This window comes from Abramis brama (assembly GCF_963993115.1).
Source record: "Abramis brama genome assembly, chromosome: 4".
Classification (NCBI taxonomy): domain Eukaryota; kingdom Metazoa; phylum Chordata; class Actinopteri; order Cypriniformes; family Leuciscidae; genus Abramis; species Abramis brama.
In genome coordinates this window covers 53,993,374-54,013,374 of record NC_139966.1, presented here as the reverse complement: position 1 = coordinate 54,013,374, position 20,001 = coordinate 53,993,374, and the positions used below count along the sequence as shown (strand labels likewise).

General features: G+C 39.0%; 1 protein-coding gene across 9 annotated transcripts in view; it reads left to right on the top strand.

Moving 5' to 3' along the window:
• cald1a (caldesmon 1a) overlaps window positions 1-20,001 on the top strand; it is a 54,006-nt gene that overhangs the window by 27,085 nt on the left and 6,920 nt on the right. For 4 of the 9 annotated variants that reach the window (XR_014605842.1, XR_014605845.1, XM_084111675.1 and 1 more), the window contains exons 3-11: window positions 5,621-5,764; window positions 9,940-10,261; window positions 12,365-12,462; window positions 13,564-13,834; window positions 16,002-16,142; window positions 17,995-18,038; window positions 19,087-19,162; window positions 19,285-19,422; window positions 19,556-19,651. Coding sequence is in view for 5 of the 9 variants with exons in the window: in XM_084111675.1 (XP_083967801.1) it covers window positions 5,621-5,764; window positions 9,940-10,261; window positions 12,365-12,462; window positions 13,564-13,834; window positions 16,002-16,142; window positions 17,995-18,038; window positions 19,087-19,162; window positions 19,285-19,422; window positions 19,556-19,651 (1,330 nt within the window). In the remaining 4 variants the exon portion in view is untranslated. Of the gene's footprint in view, window positions 1-5,620; window positions 5,765-9,939; window positions 10,262-10,349; window positions 10,386-10,478; window positions 10,725-12,364; window positions 12,463-13,563; window positions 13,835-16,001; window positions 16,143-17,994; window positions 18,039-19,086; window positions 19,163-19,284; window positions 19,423-19,555; window positions 19,652-20,001 lie in introns of all 9 variants that reach the window. The other 5 variants (XR_014605844.1, XM_084111672.1, XM_084111673.1 and 2 more) reach the window with 2 other exon arrangements.

Sequence of the window (20,001 nt, the reverse complement as noted above, 5' to 3'; positions counted from 1 at the left end):
CATTTTCACTGTTATACGGTAGGGGTCGCTATTACACATCTTCTGAAAGAGTACAGAATCTCCGGATCGAAACGCATTTGAAGAATAAGCAGAAACAAGCGATTGAAGCTTTACTTACGCACATGTAAAATAATGCGATCATCAAACATTCATCAGCATATAAATCAAAACTGCCAAACGTTACTGAATGAAATGTTGACCCAGGAAGAGGTATACCTGTAGGACTGTGAAGCTTTGAAGGTATTGATGGACTCAATCTACTCCATCTATGTTTTGATCATCGTTCTGAGTCCGATCAAATGTAGTCTTTGATAAAAACGCGCTTTCTCTGCTTTTTCACCGCTGACGGGGGTAGAGTTAAAAGTAACTGCAAAAAATGTGTTTTTAAGGAACAAATAGTCACTGGATTTGGAAAAGTTTGCAAGGTTTATGACAGTGAAACTTTGAATCATCATTAAGAGTAGCAACTCAACTAGATATCCTCAACTATTTGTTGTGCTAAGTGCTATAATTGTTCTTTTGAATGGACTGAAATTCTGCACACCGCAAATGTTGACTTATTTCTTTGTTGTCTGTTTTGACACACTATTTGAATTAACTGCTTATTTGCTGAACCCTGGTCTATTGTGGTATCCTCCACTTTCCAATTTATCTGCCCCAAAACATCATCCATAAAGAATGAAATGTGGTTAGTCGTTTTACATGAAGGTCAGACGGGCCCTTCCTGTTTAAGTGGGCGGTTCATGGCCAGAATAAGCTGCAAAGTGAATGAGACTTTATGCTGATAGTCAAACATCTGGCTCTGTGAGACTATAACAACTAGATCATAGATCAGGTCTGCTATGCATTTAGAGAAATAGCTGGTCAGAGCCGCTTCTGAGATGACTGGCACTGTTGAAGGGTCAAAGGGTTCATGCTGTTTTTAAAGCACCATGTATACACAAGCACAGTTACACACGCACACACACTCCTGTGTGACTGCAGTGGCCTTTCCCGGGACAGGTTGATGTGTTCCAGCTCCGAGTCGGGTCATTGATACTCCGCATACACACACAGGAATGTTTTGACTGCTGGCTCCGTGTCCCCACTCACCATGCTGACGGAATGTTCTGACTAATGATTACCAAAACCTACCATTTCTGTCCAGTCCACGGTTTCTATTTTAGCATCAACTGCAGAATAAATTTGGATGGGAGCTATGTTTCCATTCAAGCTAAGAATTTAATTAATGGGAAAAAAAAAAAATCTGAAAAGCAATTTGTGACTGAAGCTGCATTTCCAGCTGCATTGTTTAAAAGAACAAATTCGTCATTTCTGGAGAAACTGCAGTAGAAAGGAAAATGGAAGTTGTAGTCACTGGGGAAGCCATTGCGCAAATCTTTTATTATGTGTAATAAATTACTGCAAAAAGCGCTCTGATGGACTTTATGTTTGACAGTGATCGATTCAAGTGTGTCAGACAGTTTTGGAAGGTAATAGTAGCCCGTCATTTGAGCATATTCAGTCACGTGACTTGAGTCACAGTCACACTTCTACTACTGCTTCTTAAGAATTTTATTAGGTATAGGAAGATGCGTTTAGATTGTAGTTTATGCACAAATACCACCTCCAAAAACCCATAGAAAAAAACAAAAAGTTATTTATTGTAATAAATAAGTAATTATCTGCCAAGAGATTATCCATTAAGTTTACACTTGACTTGTCCTTTAACCCTAAAACACAATGCGGTGTGTAATTCAAAATACAGATAAAACACTAGTAAAAAATCAATACGGAAAATTCCACAGTACACTGGGCACTATTTTTCCGAAAGTGAAGCCTTTTATGTGCATTTTTAGAAATGTTATGCACATCTTGCATGGAGTTTCCATCCATATATTTTTTTAAAAATGTGTAAAAAAAGAGTTATTGCATAAAACATGCAGGGCGGAATATGCATAATGTAAATGTAATTAATGTAACAAACATAAAAAATTATAATAATTATTAACGCCTCATATACACCCATATACTTTTAAAAGTTGTATTTTTGTGACACTAAAGACATTAATAATGTTACAAAAGATTTCAATTTTAAATGGATGCTGTTCTTTTAAACTTCATATTCTTTTATGTAGTTTTCTCTATGGATCTACAGCCATCTTGGCACCACACATCTGTGCTGTTCCCATGAGAGGCCAGGAAGAGCTGAGGAAATAACACCCATCCTCAACGAATGGCCCGTTCCAAACACTCTCTCTCTCTCTCTTTCTCTCTGGCTGGTTAAAGAAAAGCCCGCTTGAGGGTATACATGTGTTCAAGGGATGCTGTTACTGAAAGCTGTGTGGTTATGGGGCAGAAATGAGAGCAGGTGATCCTGTGCTGTGGTCAAATAAGGAATGGACGGATCTGTGGCACTGGAGATGAGTGTGGGGTCAGTAAGTAAAGGAAGAGCGTGGGAATAGAACAGTGAACCCAGATTTGGCAGGGTCCAAAAATTTCTCTCTCCCAACCCTTTGGTCTGTGATTGCTCTCGAGAGCCTTTGCCCTGTGTGTGATGTTTTCATTGACATTTCTGAGATGTTTGGACCTCCACAAGAAAATACTTCCCGCCTTGATACTTCAGCTGTTCCGGCCTGGATGGCCTGGTTATGGGCTCTGCATGTTGTTATTTGTGCTATTATGAGAGCAAATTAGCTGCAACATTAGCTGCATATCAATTTAATTTCCCACACAGTAACCCTGGCTTCCTTTATAGAGTTTATGAATCCCATAAAACATGCTGCTCACCGCGTAGCTCTCACCGCGCACACTATAAAATAATTAATGCTACACGGCTGAAAGATGTGCTCCATATGGAAATCATGTTCTTGTTTTGGTTTACATCCCATATCACTACAGGTACTAAAGCAATGCCCCCAAAACTCCTATACTGCTCAAAAATGCTGAGATGCTCCTGAATGTTTTTGCAGCAGGCAGTCAGCGTGTTTTATTTCTGATTTATTTCTGTGGTTATGGAACAGGGAAGATGGGCGGTGTTCCCCGGAGGGATATCGGATCAGAAACTCATCTAAGTGTCCGGACTCGATGGGCTGGAATGTTAAAGCGGATTTGAGGGGATTCTGTGTTTTTCGAAAACTCCCTCTGGATTTTATTCATTTTTATATTGAGAGAATTTTTTTATTTATTATTATTGATCTGTAAAAATAATAGTTTGATGTAGTGTAAAATCATACGGTAAACTTTCAGGACTTTCAACATGGTCCAAAACGTTTCTCAATTAATTCAGAAATCCTTGGATTTCCCATGTTAGAAAGCAGAAAAACACTGTTAATTCCATTCATACAATGGCATTGGAAATGTTTTTTGGAAAATGATCATAAACAAATTCAGTTGAATAATGTTATAAGTTAACCTCAGAGAAAGATATTTTATATGGTCTCTTACAGAACATATACTTTAGTATAAACACAGTTGAGTTTGTCTGGTGTGATTTGTTTGTGAACATAATGACAAAGGGAGAGAAGACAAGAACAAGAAAGATGGAAAGAAAGAACAACAGAATCAGCAAGAATCCAGCTCTCTATATGATTTCACTCTCCCCAAGGTTTTCCATGGGCGTTAACAGAGCACCACGTTCAGTCCTGAACACATTCCTAATCACTGCACAAACTGAGGAAGGGCTTTTTTGTCAAGATTAAGTCTTTTTCTCTCCAAAAAATCAAAAGCAAATGCCTTTTTTTAGAACCATTAAGATTTTTTGCCTTTTGACATTTGTATGACAACTGGTTTTATTGTGAAATATGACTCAAACAGAAATGGAAGGAAAATGGAAATTAATTAACATAGCTGCTGTTCATAACATTTCAAACAATAGATAGTCGAGCACATTTGATCTGATATAACTGGAGTGCAAGGTTATGAGATGCATTATGTGAATGCTTGGCTAAAGAGATGTGTCTTTAAACTAGATTAAAGTAGATGTGTCTGAGCCCAGAACTTTATCAGGAAGGCTATTCCAGAGTTTAGGAGCCAAATGTGGCTCTCGACTTAGATATCATATAGATACTACCAAAATTCCAGACTTTCATGACCTTAAAGAGCCTGATGGACTGTAGGGCGATAGAAGATCAGTTAAATACACAGGAGCTTAATAATAAGTAACCAGTGTAGAGATGATAAAATTGGTTTGACATGACCATATTTACTTGACCTAGTAAGAACTCTAGAGCTGTATTTTGGACTAACTGTAGCTTGTTTATTGAGGATGCAGGACAACCAGCTTGTAATGCATTACAATAATCCAGTGTAGAGGTTGTGAATGCATGAAATGGCATTTATGAATCAGAAACAGATAACGTTCTGTAGATTAGCGATGTTTCTGAGGTGGAAGAAGGCTTTTTTTGTAATGTTTTTGAAAGACGAGTTGCTGTCTAATATTAGACCCAGGTCTTTAACTGTAGAGGATGAAGTTACAGTACATCCTTCTAGATGAAAATTATATTCTAAGAGATTCTGTGTACAGGTTTTTGGTCCAATAAGTAAAACTTCAGTCTTATCCTAATTTAATAGATAAAAGGCCATCCAATATTTTACATCTTTAACACACCCTGTCAACTTGGATAATTTAGAGATTTCATCTGGACGTGAGTATCATCAGCATAATAGTGGAAACTAATTCCATGTTTTCTAATAATATTACAAAGGGGGCAGCATTTGTATTGAAAATAGCAGAGGGCCTAAAACAGACCCTTGCGGCAATTCATAATTTACTGACGTTAACTTGAATAATTCCCTGTTTAAATAAACAAAATGGTAACGGTCTGATAGCTACGCTCTAAACCACCTTAATGCCTGAATACCAGTGTAATTTTGTTATCAATCTAAGAGTATGTCATGATCTCTATAGTGTCAAACACAGCACTAAGATCAAGTAAAACTAGTATTAAGATGCAACCTTGGTCAGAAGCTAGAAATAAGTTATTTGTAATTTTAACAAGCACAGTTTCTGTGCTATGATGGGGCCTGACTGAAAGTTTTCATAAATATAATTTTTTTGCAAGGAGCATAATTGAGCAGACACAACATTTTCTAGTATTTTAGACATAACTGGAAGACTTTAAATGGTTCTGTAATTTGCCCATTCATTTGGATCTAGTTGTGGTTTCTTAATGAGAGGTCTTGGGACATGACCCCGAGTTAGAGATGAGTGATACTGAAGACTGGAGTAATGATGCTGAAAATTCAGCTTTGCCATTACAGAAATAAATTACGACTAACAAACCCAAACTTAAACGGTAGTGTAAAAATGTCCTTAAAAAAACGTCCTTGCATCAGCAAGAGACACGAGAGAGAGAGAGAGAGAGGTGAAGAAAGCTTGTCAGAGAGATGTGAAAACTTTATTTAGGATACACGAAAGTCCCCTGGCTGTTATGTGGGCTGAATGCTGTCAGGATCCTCTCATCAGCTGCCAAAGCTTATACACACACACACACACATACAAAGCTGACAGCCAGTGAAAGTTCATCCTCGACAGCTACAACAGCAGCAGTATCTGCTGTGACTGTGTGTGCCAAGGTGACATGAGGCCTAACTCTTTCCGTCTCTTACTGGTGTAACATCTAGCTGTCTCTGTGTGCAGGATGGCATATCGCCGGAGTGAGGAGGATGAGGAGGAGGCCGCTCGTGAGCGCAGACGAAGAGCGCGTCAGGAGAGAATGCGTGGTAAGGAGAGTGAAGATGTGGCCTACAAACCTGAGACCCCGGAGCTCAACAACAGCCACAGGTAAAACACAGACACGCTCAAGTACTACATCACTACAACAAATGATTTTCTTACTCACCCTGCGTCTGAATATGCCTACTTCCATACTATATAGTAGGTGAAAAACAGTATGTGTGCTGAGTAGTACGTCCGAATTCGTAGGATTCATAAAACAGGAGGTGGAAAGTACCTGGATGACCTATTATTTTCAGTGAGATGCTGAAGTGCGAATCCGAAGGACACTTTACTATCCCATGAGGCCACAGGAGAGGAGTTGTAGATAAGCGATGCAACTGAGAGCAACATGAGAAATCATTTGACATTTAAGAGGTCTTTATACCATTAAAACATCTTGCAAGTTTCATAAAATGTCCTCTTTATTATAAACAAAGCATTTATTAAATCAAGCTCCGAAAACAGAACATTTTTATATTGCTGGATCTGTGACGTCACACAGGCAAATACATTTGACATTTGCCTACGCAGGATTTGAGCATTGCATTGCATCAAAAGCAAATAGAACGCATTATAATCACCGATGCTGTCTACACTGGATACAGTATACAGATGCGCATTCAGATTCTCACATTATCCACGCACTGGAGTCTGTCAGACCAATGGAAGAGTGAAAGTCCAGTTTAAACAGCTCTTTTGATTATCTCTACAGACTTCAGAAGAATCCAACCCAGAAAGCAATAGCCGTCATTTCATCGTCTAGGTTAACTATAGACCCGATATAGTCCGGCTATGAGTAACACATTTCTAGCCAAAATAAACTTGAAATTGGTTACATGTCGTTTTTGCCAAAATAACTAGCGAGATGTATGATATTCCATCATGTAAGCAAAGTCAACAGTGATTACAAGGTGTTTGGTTTCATTACTTCACTCATTTCATTTCTTTATCTAATTGATGACTAGTCTATTCCTGGGCTCTGGTTTAGACGTCTATTAAATTTTCACTGACAGCCCAAATTTTGCCTTGTTTTAGCCTAGACGTCTGGGCTGTGTTCGGACGGCTATTAGACGTCTTTTAAACACAAAATTGCTTGCTGGGAAGCCTCGGAAACAGTTGTGTGTGTTTTTTCTATGTTGCCCGGATCGTGTCTGAGGATTAAATGTTTGTTTGGAGCATTTTGTTTTATAAACTTTTAAAAGATAATGCAGCCAACTGTATTGGATCTGACAGCAGCTGCTTCACAAACCGTACTGTAAGTAAATTATTTCATAATGCTTTGTCTGTAAATGACGGTTTTAAATAGGCAATAAATAAATAGGGCAATAGTGAGTGGGCTTTCATACTGTTTCCTATGCAATGACGTTAGCCAATCATAACACTGGCCGTTTACTGACAAACCTCAAGGGGGTCAGAATGAGGATTGAAAGTAATCGTTTTTCCTCATATATATTTGTTTTTGCAATTTGTTGCAACAAACTTTATTAACATTATAAATGAGCCTCAAGGAACATTATATATTTAAAAAAAAAAGACATTTTTAAATGATGTCATGACACATGATGTCAAACTCTTAATTTTGATGACTTTTTCAGAATACAAGACTTAATATTTGATATATTTTTGCTTCTCAAGTAAATATATCTTTATTTAGGAATTTTAAGGTCATTTTAATGGAAAATAAGACAGAAATACTAAGCAAGTCAATTTTTGCTAATACTAAGCAGTGATTGGACAAAAATGTCGATATGTACAGTGAGGAAAATAAGTATTTGAACACCCTGCTATTTTGCAAGTTCTCCCACTTGGAAATCATGGAGGGGTCTGAAATTGTCATCGTAGGTGCATGTCCACTGTGAGAGACATAATCTAAAAAAAAAAATCCAGAAATCACAATATATGATTTTTTAACTATTTATTTGTATGATACAGCTGCAAATAAGTATTTGAACACCTGTCTATCAGCTAGAATTCTGACCCTCAAAGACCTGTTAGGTCTCCTGTAATGTCCACCTCCACTCCATTTATTATCCTAAATTAGATGCACCTGTTTGAGGTCGTTAGCTGCATAAAGACACCTGTCCACCCCATACAATCAGTAAGAATCCAACTACTAACATGGCCAAGACCAAAGAGCTGTCCAAAGACACTAGAGACAAAATTGTACACCTCCACAAGGCTGGAAAGGGCTACGGGGAAATTGCCAAGCAGCTTGGTGAAAAAAGGTCCACTGTTGGAGCAATCATTAGAAAATGGAAGAAGCTAAACATGACTGTCAATCTCCCTCGGACTGGGGCTCCATGCAAGATCTCACCTTGTGGGGTCTCAATGATCCTAAGAAAGGTGAGAAATCAGCCCAGAACTACACGGGAGGAGCTGGTCAATGACCTGAAAAGAGCTGGGACCACCGTTTCCAAGGTTACTGTTGGTAATACACTAAGATGTCATGGTTTGAAATCATGCATGGCACGGAAGGTTCCCCTGCTTAAACCAGCACATGTCAAGGCCCGTCTTAAGTTTGCCAATGACCATTCGGATGATCCAGAGGAGTCATGGGAGAAAGTCATGTGGTCAGATGAGACCAAAATAGAACTTTTTGGTCATAATTCCACTAAACGTGTTTGGAGGAAGAAGAATGATGAGTACCATCCCAAGAACACCATCCCTACTGTGAAGCATGGGGGTGGTAGCATCATGCTTTGGGGGTGTTTTTCTGCACATGGGACAGGGCGACTGCACTGTATTAAGGAGTGGATGACCGGGGCCATGTATTGCGAGATTTTGGGGAACAATCTCCTTCCCTCAGTTAGAGCATTGAAGATGGGTCGAGGCTGGGTCTTCCAACATGACAATGACCCGAAGCACACAGCCAGGATAACCAAGGAGTGGCTCTGTAAGAAGCATATCAAGGTTCTGGCGTGGCCTAGCCAGTCTCCAGACCTAAACCCAATAGAGAATCTTTGGAGGGAGCTCAAACTCTGTGTTTCTCACCGACAGCCCAGAAACCTGACTGATCTAGAGAAGATCTGTGTGGAGGAGTGGGCCAAAATCCCTCCTGCAGTGTGTGCAAACCTGGTGAAAAACTACAGGAAACGTTTGACCTCTGTAATTGCAAACAAAGGCTACTGTACCAAATATTAACATTGATTTTCTCAGGTGTTCAAATACTTATTTGCAGCTGTATCATACAAATAAATAGTTAAAAAATCTATGGATTTTTTTTTTTAGATTATGTCTCTCACAGTGGACATGCACCTACGATGCCAATTTCAGACCCCTCCATGATTTCTAAGTGGGAGAACTTGCAAAATAGCAGGGTGTTCAAATACTTATTTTCCTCACTGTAACTCACTTTTTCACTTTTTCTTGCGCCTTCCTCTCTGTCTGTAATCTGCAGATTTAGTGGGCGGCACTAATAAATAACTTCCTGTAGCGGGTCAGCATTGCGGAAGCAGTGACATGTTCAGACACTGAGGCTTTGTGCAATGAATGGACACAGAAGACGGTCAAACAAGACCAGAATTGTTCTCGATGTGTGACCAGACATAGCTCCATCTATTGTCAGTAGTGCTGACGCACGGTAAACGTTTGCCAAGCGGTGCAGTCAGACTACATTAACCTACAGTGGCAGGATTATGGCAGTCTGTGTCCTTGTGCACGCTGGTTATGCAGCCCTAGAAAAGGCAAAAGGGAGTGCGGATCCACTTGAAACCATAATGAAGTTCCTCGCTATCAATTTAGGTTTTCAATGTTGAGGTTTTGCTAATAAGAAAGCAAATTATGTTCTTTAGGGTTGTAATGTTGTGTAAGGCCTAAATATTAGTTGATTATTTGGCCACAATGTTAATGTTTTAGCTCATACAAAATATAAATAGCATGTTATGTTTTATATTTTATGCACTACTGTTCGAAAGTCGGTAAGATTTCTGTTTTTTTAAATAAGTATCTTACTTGATCAAAATTTTAAATAACTGTTTTCTATTTAAATATATTCTAATTTTAATAATTTCAGCATCAATACTCCAGTCTTCAGTGTCACACGATCCTGCTGAAATCACGATCTGCTCAAGAAATATTTATTATTATCAATGTTGAAAACAGTTGCTGCTTAATATCTGTGTGAAAACTGATATTTTTTTTAGTTTTTCACTTTTCTCTCTAGATACTGCAATTGAAAAGCTAATATCCCTCCATCACTAGTAATATATTGCTGTCTGTATTCTACCTTATTTTCTCTCCAGCGTTATGGTGACAGAGAGCGTATCCACCTCAGTGGTGACCTCCAGTGGGACGGGAGAGGACGAGGAGGAACAGGCCCTGCTGGAGCGCCTGGCGAAGAGAGAGGAGCGCAGGCAGAGGAGGATGAAGGAGGCGCTGGACAGACAGGAGGAGGACGACACCAACCAAACCTCAGGGAGCAGCGCTGGTCTGCGGCGCGGCCCGAGCTACGAGGCAGAGGTGGAGAAACAGGTGGAAGAGGAGGAGGAGGAGGAGGAGGTGGTCATCCAGAGGGAGGAGGTGGTTGTGGAGGAAAAGCCACGGAGGTCTTATTTGAGAGAACAGGTGTGTATTTCTTTTTGTATGGTTTGTTAGACCACAGGAACTTGCATTTAAGGTTTGTTTATGGCAATTTAACTTTGTTTACCTGTAGGAATCCGTTGAGGAAATATCTAAAATACCTGATGAGGTATGATAAGTGTTGTTGTTTTTCCAAAATTGCTTTTTTGTGTGTGTGTCTCATTTGATGCAACAAAGCATATGACTGCAGTTCCATTCATAGGACGATAATGAGCAAGATGCTCTGCCTGCTTCCGAAGTGCGTGAGGTGATTTTAAATGAAGACGTAAATGATTCTGCAGTTGTTTCGGGGACGGATGTGGAAAATGGCACCGCAGAACTCACTGCAGGTGTACACGAGGAAAAGAGTGAGATAGAGGGATTGACAGAGAATGGAGTGGATGAAATGAGAGAGGCAGAAAACTTTGAGAAATATGAAACAGAGATTTCAGAAAATGATGAGTCTTTGGTAAGAGTTTAGTTGTGCTTTGAGGACTGCATATGGATGGTTTAGATTTTGGGTGAGAGAGATAAACAGAAAAGTTTATTTGTAAAGACCTCTTGAAATCAAAGGTTTGTGACGTTTAGTTACTTTGAGGCCTCTGTATGCTAGTGACAAACTAACCTTTAGCACATATATGTGTTCAAATTAGTCTTTTACTGCCTTGATTTCGCCGACTTGCTTACACAACTTCGTCACTGTCAGGCGGAAACCTTGTATCTCCGAGAACAAAGTGTTTTGTCTGTCATTAGAAATTACATTTTCATAAACTTACAGGTTATAAAGTTTACTGTTGCTATGTGGGCGCACAGTTTTTCTGTCATATGTCATGTTGATCTTCTCATGTCATTAGAAATACTAGACTTAGACTCTCTTCTTCACTCCTCCAATACATAAAACATTATCCTTTATATATGTAGTGTTTCTTGAGTAAAGAAAACACTATACTTATTAAAACAGTTCTTAATTTACCCTTGTATTGCTAACAAGCAGAGACGGTCCAAACTGTGTGCGGCACTTCATTCAAGATGGCAGCATGAGGTTGAGGTTTAATTGACAGTTTGACGATCCAATGGAGATACAAGGTTAAATCACAAGCTCCTTGGTTACACATTTAAAAACCCACAGACAGACAGAACAATAGTAATGATAAATTATTATTATTTTTTTTTAAATGTGATACAAGGTTTCTGCCCGACAGTGGTTGTGTGATGCTCAGAAAATGATGTAGAAACAAAAAGTGGCAATGCTAATATTTCTTTAGCAGGTGTACTGCTATCAACAGAGAAGATCATTCATCATGTTTTGACTCATTGATTTATCAATTTCTATCATTAAATGCGTACATGTGCCACCATGTGCTAAGGTCAGGTTCAAAACATTTCTGCCTGAGTTTCCAATTTGAATGTTTAACTTCGAGTGCCATTCTTTTGCAATGGGTAGTTGGGAACTTTCTGAGTTGGAGACCATATTTCTATTTATAGAGAATATTGATGATTTGATTTTGTTCTAACAGGCATTGCCATTTTGCCCATGGAAAAACAATACCTAATACAACCTGCCTCCAGTAATAAATAGCAAATAGTAGATCATTGGCTATTTAATAAAAAAGGCAAACTCTTCAACTTCAATTTTAATTTCATGGGGTCTTTAATAGCTTTGGATACAAAAGTCAATTCATGTCTTATTATTTTTCAGTGCAGCCATAAAATGTCTTCCCCAAAATCCTAAATCACTCCAGGCACTATTTGAGCACAGTGTGTATTGTTTTCACCAGCACACACAAGTATCAGTGCATTTCACAATGCAGGGTTCAGATCTGCTCAATGATCAGCGGTTACACACCGTGTGTTCACTGCTTGCTGCATGTCTATTGGGAGTTGATGATGTGTGTGTGTGCGTGCGTGTGCTTCTGTGTGTGTGTGTGTGTATGTGTGTGTGTGTGTGTATATATGTGTGTGTATATGTGTATGTGTGTGTGTATGTGTGTGAATACACCAACAGCACCCGCATTTTGTTCTTCCAAAACTCTTCCAGCGCTCCGTCTCTCTCTCACGCGCATGCATGTCACATCCACACATCACTCACTTCTGCTTGTGTGTGTACAGATGGAAGATGAAGATATGATGAGGAAGAATAAACAGCCAAATGGAGGAGTGTGTGAGGACAGCCCTCTCAAACACAAGAAAGCCGAGAGGACTTTCAGGTCAGTGCTCATTATAAACAATTAATGATTGTGTTAGGATGGTCCAGGCTTTCTTTTTCCAAACAATTTAGAGTTCCCAGAATTCCACATTTGGCAGCCTATAGATCTGTAATGCTCCGTCCCAATTCGCATACTATCCCTCCTAAATAGTATTCGAAATTAGAATTAGTGTCCCAAATCATAGTATGTTGAAATAAGTATTCCAAATATATGGTTTCTGGTTATAATCCGAAGTGCAGATCCATGCGCACTTTAATGGCTAATATTACCCACAACCCACTGTGCACTGGACTTGGAATCGATTAGAACTACAAACACAAATAAAAAGTGTTAAGAAAAACTACAAAAATGACAGATGTGTGAGACTGATGGTTAAGTAGAGAGGTTTAGATAAAGGGTTTTGAGTGATTAATAATCAGTATCTAACCTGACGAAAATATATTTATTCAATGTTATCCATATTATATTTCATCTGCAACAGCATTGTGAACTTATAAGGATACATTTGCTCATTAATTTTTAAATGCATCATTATGCAAATACACGAGGGGAGTTAAATTTGATAGAATGTTGAGGATTTTAACTGTGTACGTTTCTTCTCTTTTCTAAAGAAATATCCAAGGATTTGACCAGAACATAGTGTATCCATAAATTCTTGCAAAACAATCGATACATTTACTTGGGACAAATATAAGCACTTTCCTTGCACCAATAACCATAATAACAATCAGTCGTTAAAAACTCATCCCTTGTGTTTAAGTACAGGACGTTGAAATGAACATACAGATAAAATAATCACGTTCCACATGTCTGTTAGTCTGTTTTTGACCTTGTTGAAATACATTTCTATGTGTCCAGCTATATTGCGTTCAGAGCTTTGCGTGATGAGGTATTTGACGCTAGTCACCTGATCTGCTGTGTCCCGAGGGCTGTTCTCAGCTGTAACTGGAGACTGTGTTACCTTAGACAGGGGTGTGCTGATTCACTAAGTCTGTGTGTGAATAGGTTGGGTTTTCTTTACACGTAAAGAACATGTATGCGTAAAGGTGTTGACAGACCCTTTAACCTGTACGAGTGAGTCTCTGTTTGTCTGTGCGACAGCCGAGGCAGCTTACGCTCTCCTGAGGCACCGGAAGCCGACGAGGCAGACGGCGAGGATGCTCGCTTGGAGGCCGAGAGAAAGCTGGAGGAACTGAAGAGGAGGAGAGATGAGATGGAGAGCGAGGAGTTTGAGAGGATGAGGCAGAAACAGCAGGAGGCCGAGGTGGAGCTGGAGGAGCTGAAGAGGAAGAGGGAGGAGAGGAGGAAGGTGCTGGAAGAGGAGGAGCGGCAGAGGAAGCAGGAGGAGGCCGAGAGGAAAGCCAGAGAGGAGGTGTGTTCGTTTAACGTCAATGATTCATTTCCCGTTCAGGTAACAGTTTCACTGACGCTGTGGAATTTGCCTCCATTCGCTTTTCTGCAAGCGAATATCTTGAGGGTCCTGTCATCAAAACTAGGTGACTTCTGTAAACACCACTGATATGATCAGTAAGTCATGGCAACATATGTTTTTACCTCATCAAAATCATTTTAAGCAATTTCAACTTATTAGAAATACAAGATTTAGTCAATTTAATATAATTTAAGTTGAGATGACTTGTACAAGGAAGTTGATTATATACCTAAGAATTTAAGGCGGCAACTTAAAGGGATAGTTCGCCCAAAAATGATATTTAAGCCATGATTTACTCACCCTCAAGCCGTTCGAGATGCATATGTCAATCTTTTTTCAGACGAACACATTTTCAGTTATTTTAGAAAATGTCTTAGATCTTTCAGTGGTTATAATGTGAAGCAATGGGGTCCAGCTGATTCAAGTCGCAAAATGTGCATGCATCCTTCACAAAAGTAATCCATCCGGCTCCAGGGGGATAAACGAAGGCCTTCTGAGGGTAATCCGTGCGGTTTTGTCGTAAAAATATACATATTTAAAACTTTATAAACGAAAATAACTGGCTTCCGGTGGCGGTCGACGCTCGTTCATGGAGATGGATGCTGGCGTATGACGTAGGACGTAGCGTAGGAAGCGTTGTGACGTAGAACGAACGTAGAGTTTTGTTTTGCTCTGCTCTCTGGCTGCGCTGTCACGTTCGTTCTACGTCACGACGCTTCCTACGCTACGTCCTACGTCATACGCCAGCATCCATCTCCATGAACGAGCGTCGACCGCCACCGGAAGCCAGTTATTTTCGTTTATAAAGTTTTAAATATGTATATTTTTACGACAAAACCGCACGGATTACCCTCAGAAGGCCTTCGTTTATCCCCCTGGAGCCGGATGGATTACTTTTGTGAAGGATGCATGCACATTTTCGGTCTTGAAGCAGCTGGACCCCATTGCTTCACATTATAACCACTGAAAGATCTAAGACATTTTCTAAAATAACTGAAAATGTGTTCGTCTGAAAAAAGATTGACATATGCATTTCGAATGGCTTGAGGGTGAGTAAATCATGGCTTAAATATCATTTTTGGGCGAACTATCCCTTTAAGTTATGTTTGTAAGTTGAAATAGCATATGACCATACTTGAATGTTTTATGGATGTCCTTTGAGAACTGAAAACTCATATAAGTAAATATAATGTATTATATAAACCATTTATACAATAGGTTAAATATACAGTACAGTTCAAAAGAGAGGGGCGAATGAATACAATTAATACTTGTATTCAACAAGGATGCATTAAATTGATCAAAATGAACAGTAAGGGCATTTGAAAAATAAATTTTGAACTTATTGAAATTTTAACTTTTGCATACTACTATATATTTGTCTTATTACTGAAACAAATATTGACAAAAATGGTTGTCTAATTAAAAAAAAGATAATTTACCCAGTATTTGTGTGTGCTGTCTGTATTTTTATGCTTAAAGTATCATGTTGTTATCTTAGCTTTAACTGTAATTTGATATTAGGCTTTGGTGTGAAATAACTGGTGTCTCTCTCTCTCTCTCTCTCTCTCAGTATTGAATAGTTGTAATTCAAATGAATTCCACATCATTTCCATTAACATTAGCGTGATCGCACCCAGTGTGAGTTCCACATGAGTGCACATGAGTTTCAGACTCTGGATCTCTCAGTAGGGGGCAAGAAACACAGCCGTCCCTCCTCGTGGAGGCCCGCTCCTAGCATTGTAATGCAAATATGTTCCTTGTTCCTAATGAACAGAGGCAGTAAATGAAAAAAGGACTAATTAGAGATTAGAGGGCCCCGTGCTGATGCTAGCGGGCCGTGCCAAAAAACGTGGTGTAAATAAAAAGGCTTCTTTATGATTTCTCAGCTGCTGTGGAATGCGTCTGGCTGCCAGTTCACGTTACGCTTCCGCAGAGAGACACGACAGATGCAGTCTTGATTTTTGTTATTCGTCTCATTATCATTCTCATTTATTGCAAGAAGGACGTTTTCTGGGACGTGAAGATCCCAGATCAGTCTGCTGGTGGTGTTTTTGAATGAAGCGTGAAGGTGAGGTGATGAACGTGTGTTTATTTTATTCTTCAGGAGGAGAAGAGGAGGATGAAGGAGGAGATAGAGAAGAGAAGAGCGGAGGCGGCTGAGAAGAGGCAGAAAGTGGAGGATTCTGTGGATGGAGAGACCAAGAAGCCCTTTAAGTGTGTCAGTCCCAGAGGATCCTCCCTGAAGGTCAGCCGCCACCCTCTCTCTCTCTCTCTCTCTCTCTCTCTCTCTCTCTCTGTCCACAGCTGTCAATCACCCGACAGTGTCAGCTGACTCGTAGGAACACGCTGTCCCCATGAAAAAGCAATTATCTGCCATATCTTGTAAACATAATGAGGAGGAGAACAGCTTGATGATTGTGCGTTAATGCAGCTGGTGTTCACTGAAGCATGTCTGTACTAGTTTAAAGGGAATAACCTTTTTGTCACCATTTTCCACCAAAGTACCATAGCTATTGGAGTTATCCATCAGAAAAGGACATTTAACATGTAAGAGAAAAAAACTTCTGAAAGCTTCTTACACCCTGTTTAAGAGAGATTTTATATTAATATCATAATTTATATAATGATAACAGTATATTTGAAACATTTTCTAATTCTTAAATAATATTTATGTATTTATAATAATACAATAATTTATAATGTAAAGTAATATATAATATATAACAATATAATACAATTAATATAATAAAGTAATATAATATTATGAACCTAAAATGTTTACTTTTTCTTATACATAAATAATAATAGAATAGAATGCATCTAAATGTATACTTTCCCTTATAAATGTATAAAAATACACATACACTTTCCCTTATACCTAAATTAGAATAGAATAGAATCTAAAATGTATACTTTCCCTTATAAATGTATAAAAATATGCATACACTTTCCCTTATACAGTACATAAATAATAGAATAGAATAGAATTCCCTTAAATTTATAAAGAAATATGCATGCACTAACTATGCCATGTCTATGACAGCTAACATACTCACTTATTATTTAATAACTATAGTAATTATGGTATTTTGGCGTAAACTGTGCTTACTGTGAGAATTAGCATCAGATGCACATTCTGAAATCTGTGCTGAAAGACTTTCCCTCCTATTTATCATACGCAGATGATACGTTCACAGATCTGCTTTGTCATCATGTACACTGTATGTATTGCATGCTGTGTGATGTATTTGTGTGATTTTATCCCCTGTGTTGTGGGTATAGTTGGATTAGTTTGATATTGAATGATGTTTGACAGCCAGAATACAGGTAATCGATTGCAACAAAATAATAATTGACCTCATATATTTTCGTTATTTCATAATTTGTATCTATTTTTGTATCAATGGTGCATTTGACGCTGTACATCTAATTTCCAAATAATTTTTCTGGTTCTCGCATGCTTTGGATATGGGTTTCCTGCTGTCAGTGGTTTCAAAGTCAGTTCTTTTCTTCTCTTCCCTTTGGAATCCATCTTTTTACAAAAATACAAAATGGCGCGGTAGTGTTTTTGTGAGATAAAGCCGAGCTGCTCTCTTCAAGACGTGAACTCTAGGGGGACGCAGGAAGACCATTAGACTAATAGGATTACTGTAACCACATTCTAACGGAGCCGTTTCAAACACGCCTGAGAATGGGGAATTTCCTGCTGAGGAGTATTTTAGGAACTCCCACATTCGGTTGAGGGGGGAAGTGGATTTTTTTCGAGATACTTTTGGGGTTTGTATGTGTGTTGTCTGTGTGGTTTTTGTTGTTGCTTCACAGGAACACTTTCCCCCCTCTTAGCCCTGTTGTCATATATCATAAACACAGGCCACGGTTCCCACAGAGAGAGAGAGAGAGCTGAAAAGGGCCCTGCTTTTCCTGGCCTCGTGACAGCTTCATACCGAAAAGAACAGGCTAGTCTCTTGCCTCTCAGAATAGCCAAGTCCGACAGACAGCTCGTATCTGTGTGTGTGTGTGTGTTTTATGTGTGTGTTCCTCATGACCAAAGCAGTGACCTTTGTTAAATCTGTCCATTGTTTGATTTCTCTTTCCAGATCGGTGAGAGGGCAGAATTTCTCAACAGATCAGCACAAAAGAGGTGATCACTTCCACTTTTATTCCTTGCTTGACCTTTCATGAAAAAATGTTATTCAACCTACCTCCTAAGCACAAACGTGTCCAAAAAATAAGATTAATTACATAAATGAATAATCTGAACTGTTTGGAGTTCTTTTGGGTTGGTTAAAAGAATGTCCTGGTCACAAAACAAGTTTAGACCGCATTTGTGGCACGTTGTTGATTACCAGACAATTATGTTGACTCATCCCTCAGTCCCATCCATCCATCTATCTATCTATCTATCTATCTATCTGTCTATCTGTCTATCTATCTATCTATCTATCTATCTATCTGTCTATCTGTCTATCTATCTATCTGTCTGTCTGTCTGTCTGTCTGTCTGTCTGTCTGTCTGTCTGTCTGTCTGTCTGTCTGTCTGTCTATCTATCTATCTATCTATCTATCTATCTATCTATCTATCTATCTATCTATCTATCTATCTATCTATCTATCTATCTATCTATCTATCTATCTATCTATCTATCTATCTATCTATCTATCTATCTATCTATCTATCTATCTATCAGTCTGTCTGTTCATCTATCTATCTATCTATCTATCTATCTATCTATCTATCAGTCTGTCTGTTCATCTATCTATCTATCTATCTATCTATCTATCTATCTATCTATCTATCTATCTATCTATCTATCTATCTATCTCTATCTCGATCATCTGTCTGTCACTGTTCATCTATACATCTGTCTATCTATCTGTTCATCTGTCTATCTGTCTGTTTATCTATCTGTCAAATTCAAAATTGCTTTATTGGCATGACTGTAAATAATACAATATTGCCTATCTATCTATCTATCCCTCCATCCATCCATCTCTCCATCTCTCCATCTATCTGTCTGTCCGTCCATCCATCCATCCAATAATTATTTATTTGTCACACATGAACTGTTGTCATTTTAATTGGCAGTTAATTTAAATCTGTAATCTTTCATTGTGAAAATGATGCTTATAAATACCAGCATGAGCTAACGTTTGTGTGTGTGTGTGTGTGTGTGTGTGTGTGTGTGTCAGTTCCTTAAAGGCATCTCACGCTCCTGTGGTGTCTAAGATTGATAACAGATTAGAGCAGTACACCACCGCAGTGCAGGTGAGTCCTACATCATCATCTCTCAAACTGAACACAAGATAAATCCATATTAAACACAGGATACCAGAAGACAGCAAAGTGAAATCTCTGCCTTTCCTTTCTGCCTTGCTCTCTCTGGTCAGAGCAACAAGGAGGTCAGATCTCCCAGATCAGCTGCCATAGATCTTCCTATGGTGACGGACGGTATTCGCAACATCAAGAGCATGTGGGAGAAGGGGAATGTCTTCAGCTCTGGTGGAAGCCCAGCGTCAACCAATAAGGTTTGTGATGTTCATTCACATAGACTGATGGGTGGGGGAAGGGACCCCACTTTTTCTCTTGGAACCATTTCCTGTCCGACGTCACATTCTGAACTTTAACCTTAAAGGGAGTCTTTTCTTCCGCCCCGTACAGGATGCAGCTGGGATAAAGGTGGGCGTGGCTGGACGCATCAACGATTGGTTAAATAAAACTCCAGAGACAGGCAAAATGTCAGGAGGAAGACCCACGGTAAGCCTTTGACCCTGTCCATTACACCCTTGAGCTCTGCTTGCATTAGACCAGAACAAGATGAGTATTGTTGTATGGCACCACCTAGTGGTAATGCCTCTACACAATGGGAAATAATACTTAGCACTGAACTAAACCAGATGTTTTAGAAAACATTAGAAAGAGATTCATGTTAGCTTATGTTAATTTCAGTCATTTGTATACTTTGACTATTTCTGTAATCACATTTTAAAGAGGTGGTGGTATTCAGGCTTACTCATATTTCCTGTCATCATCGCTGACTGGCTGTTTATTTTAAAACTCTGGCTTCAATGTTCAAATATGGATGTAATATAAAAGGATGCTATAAA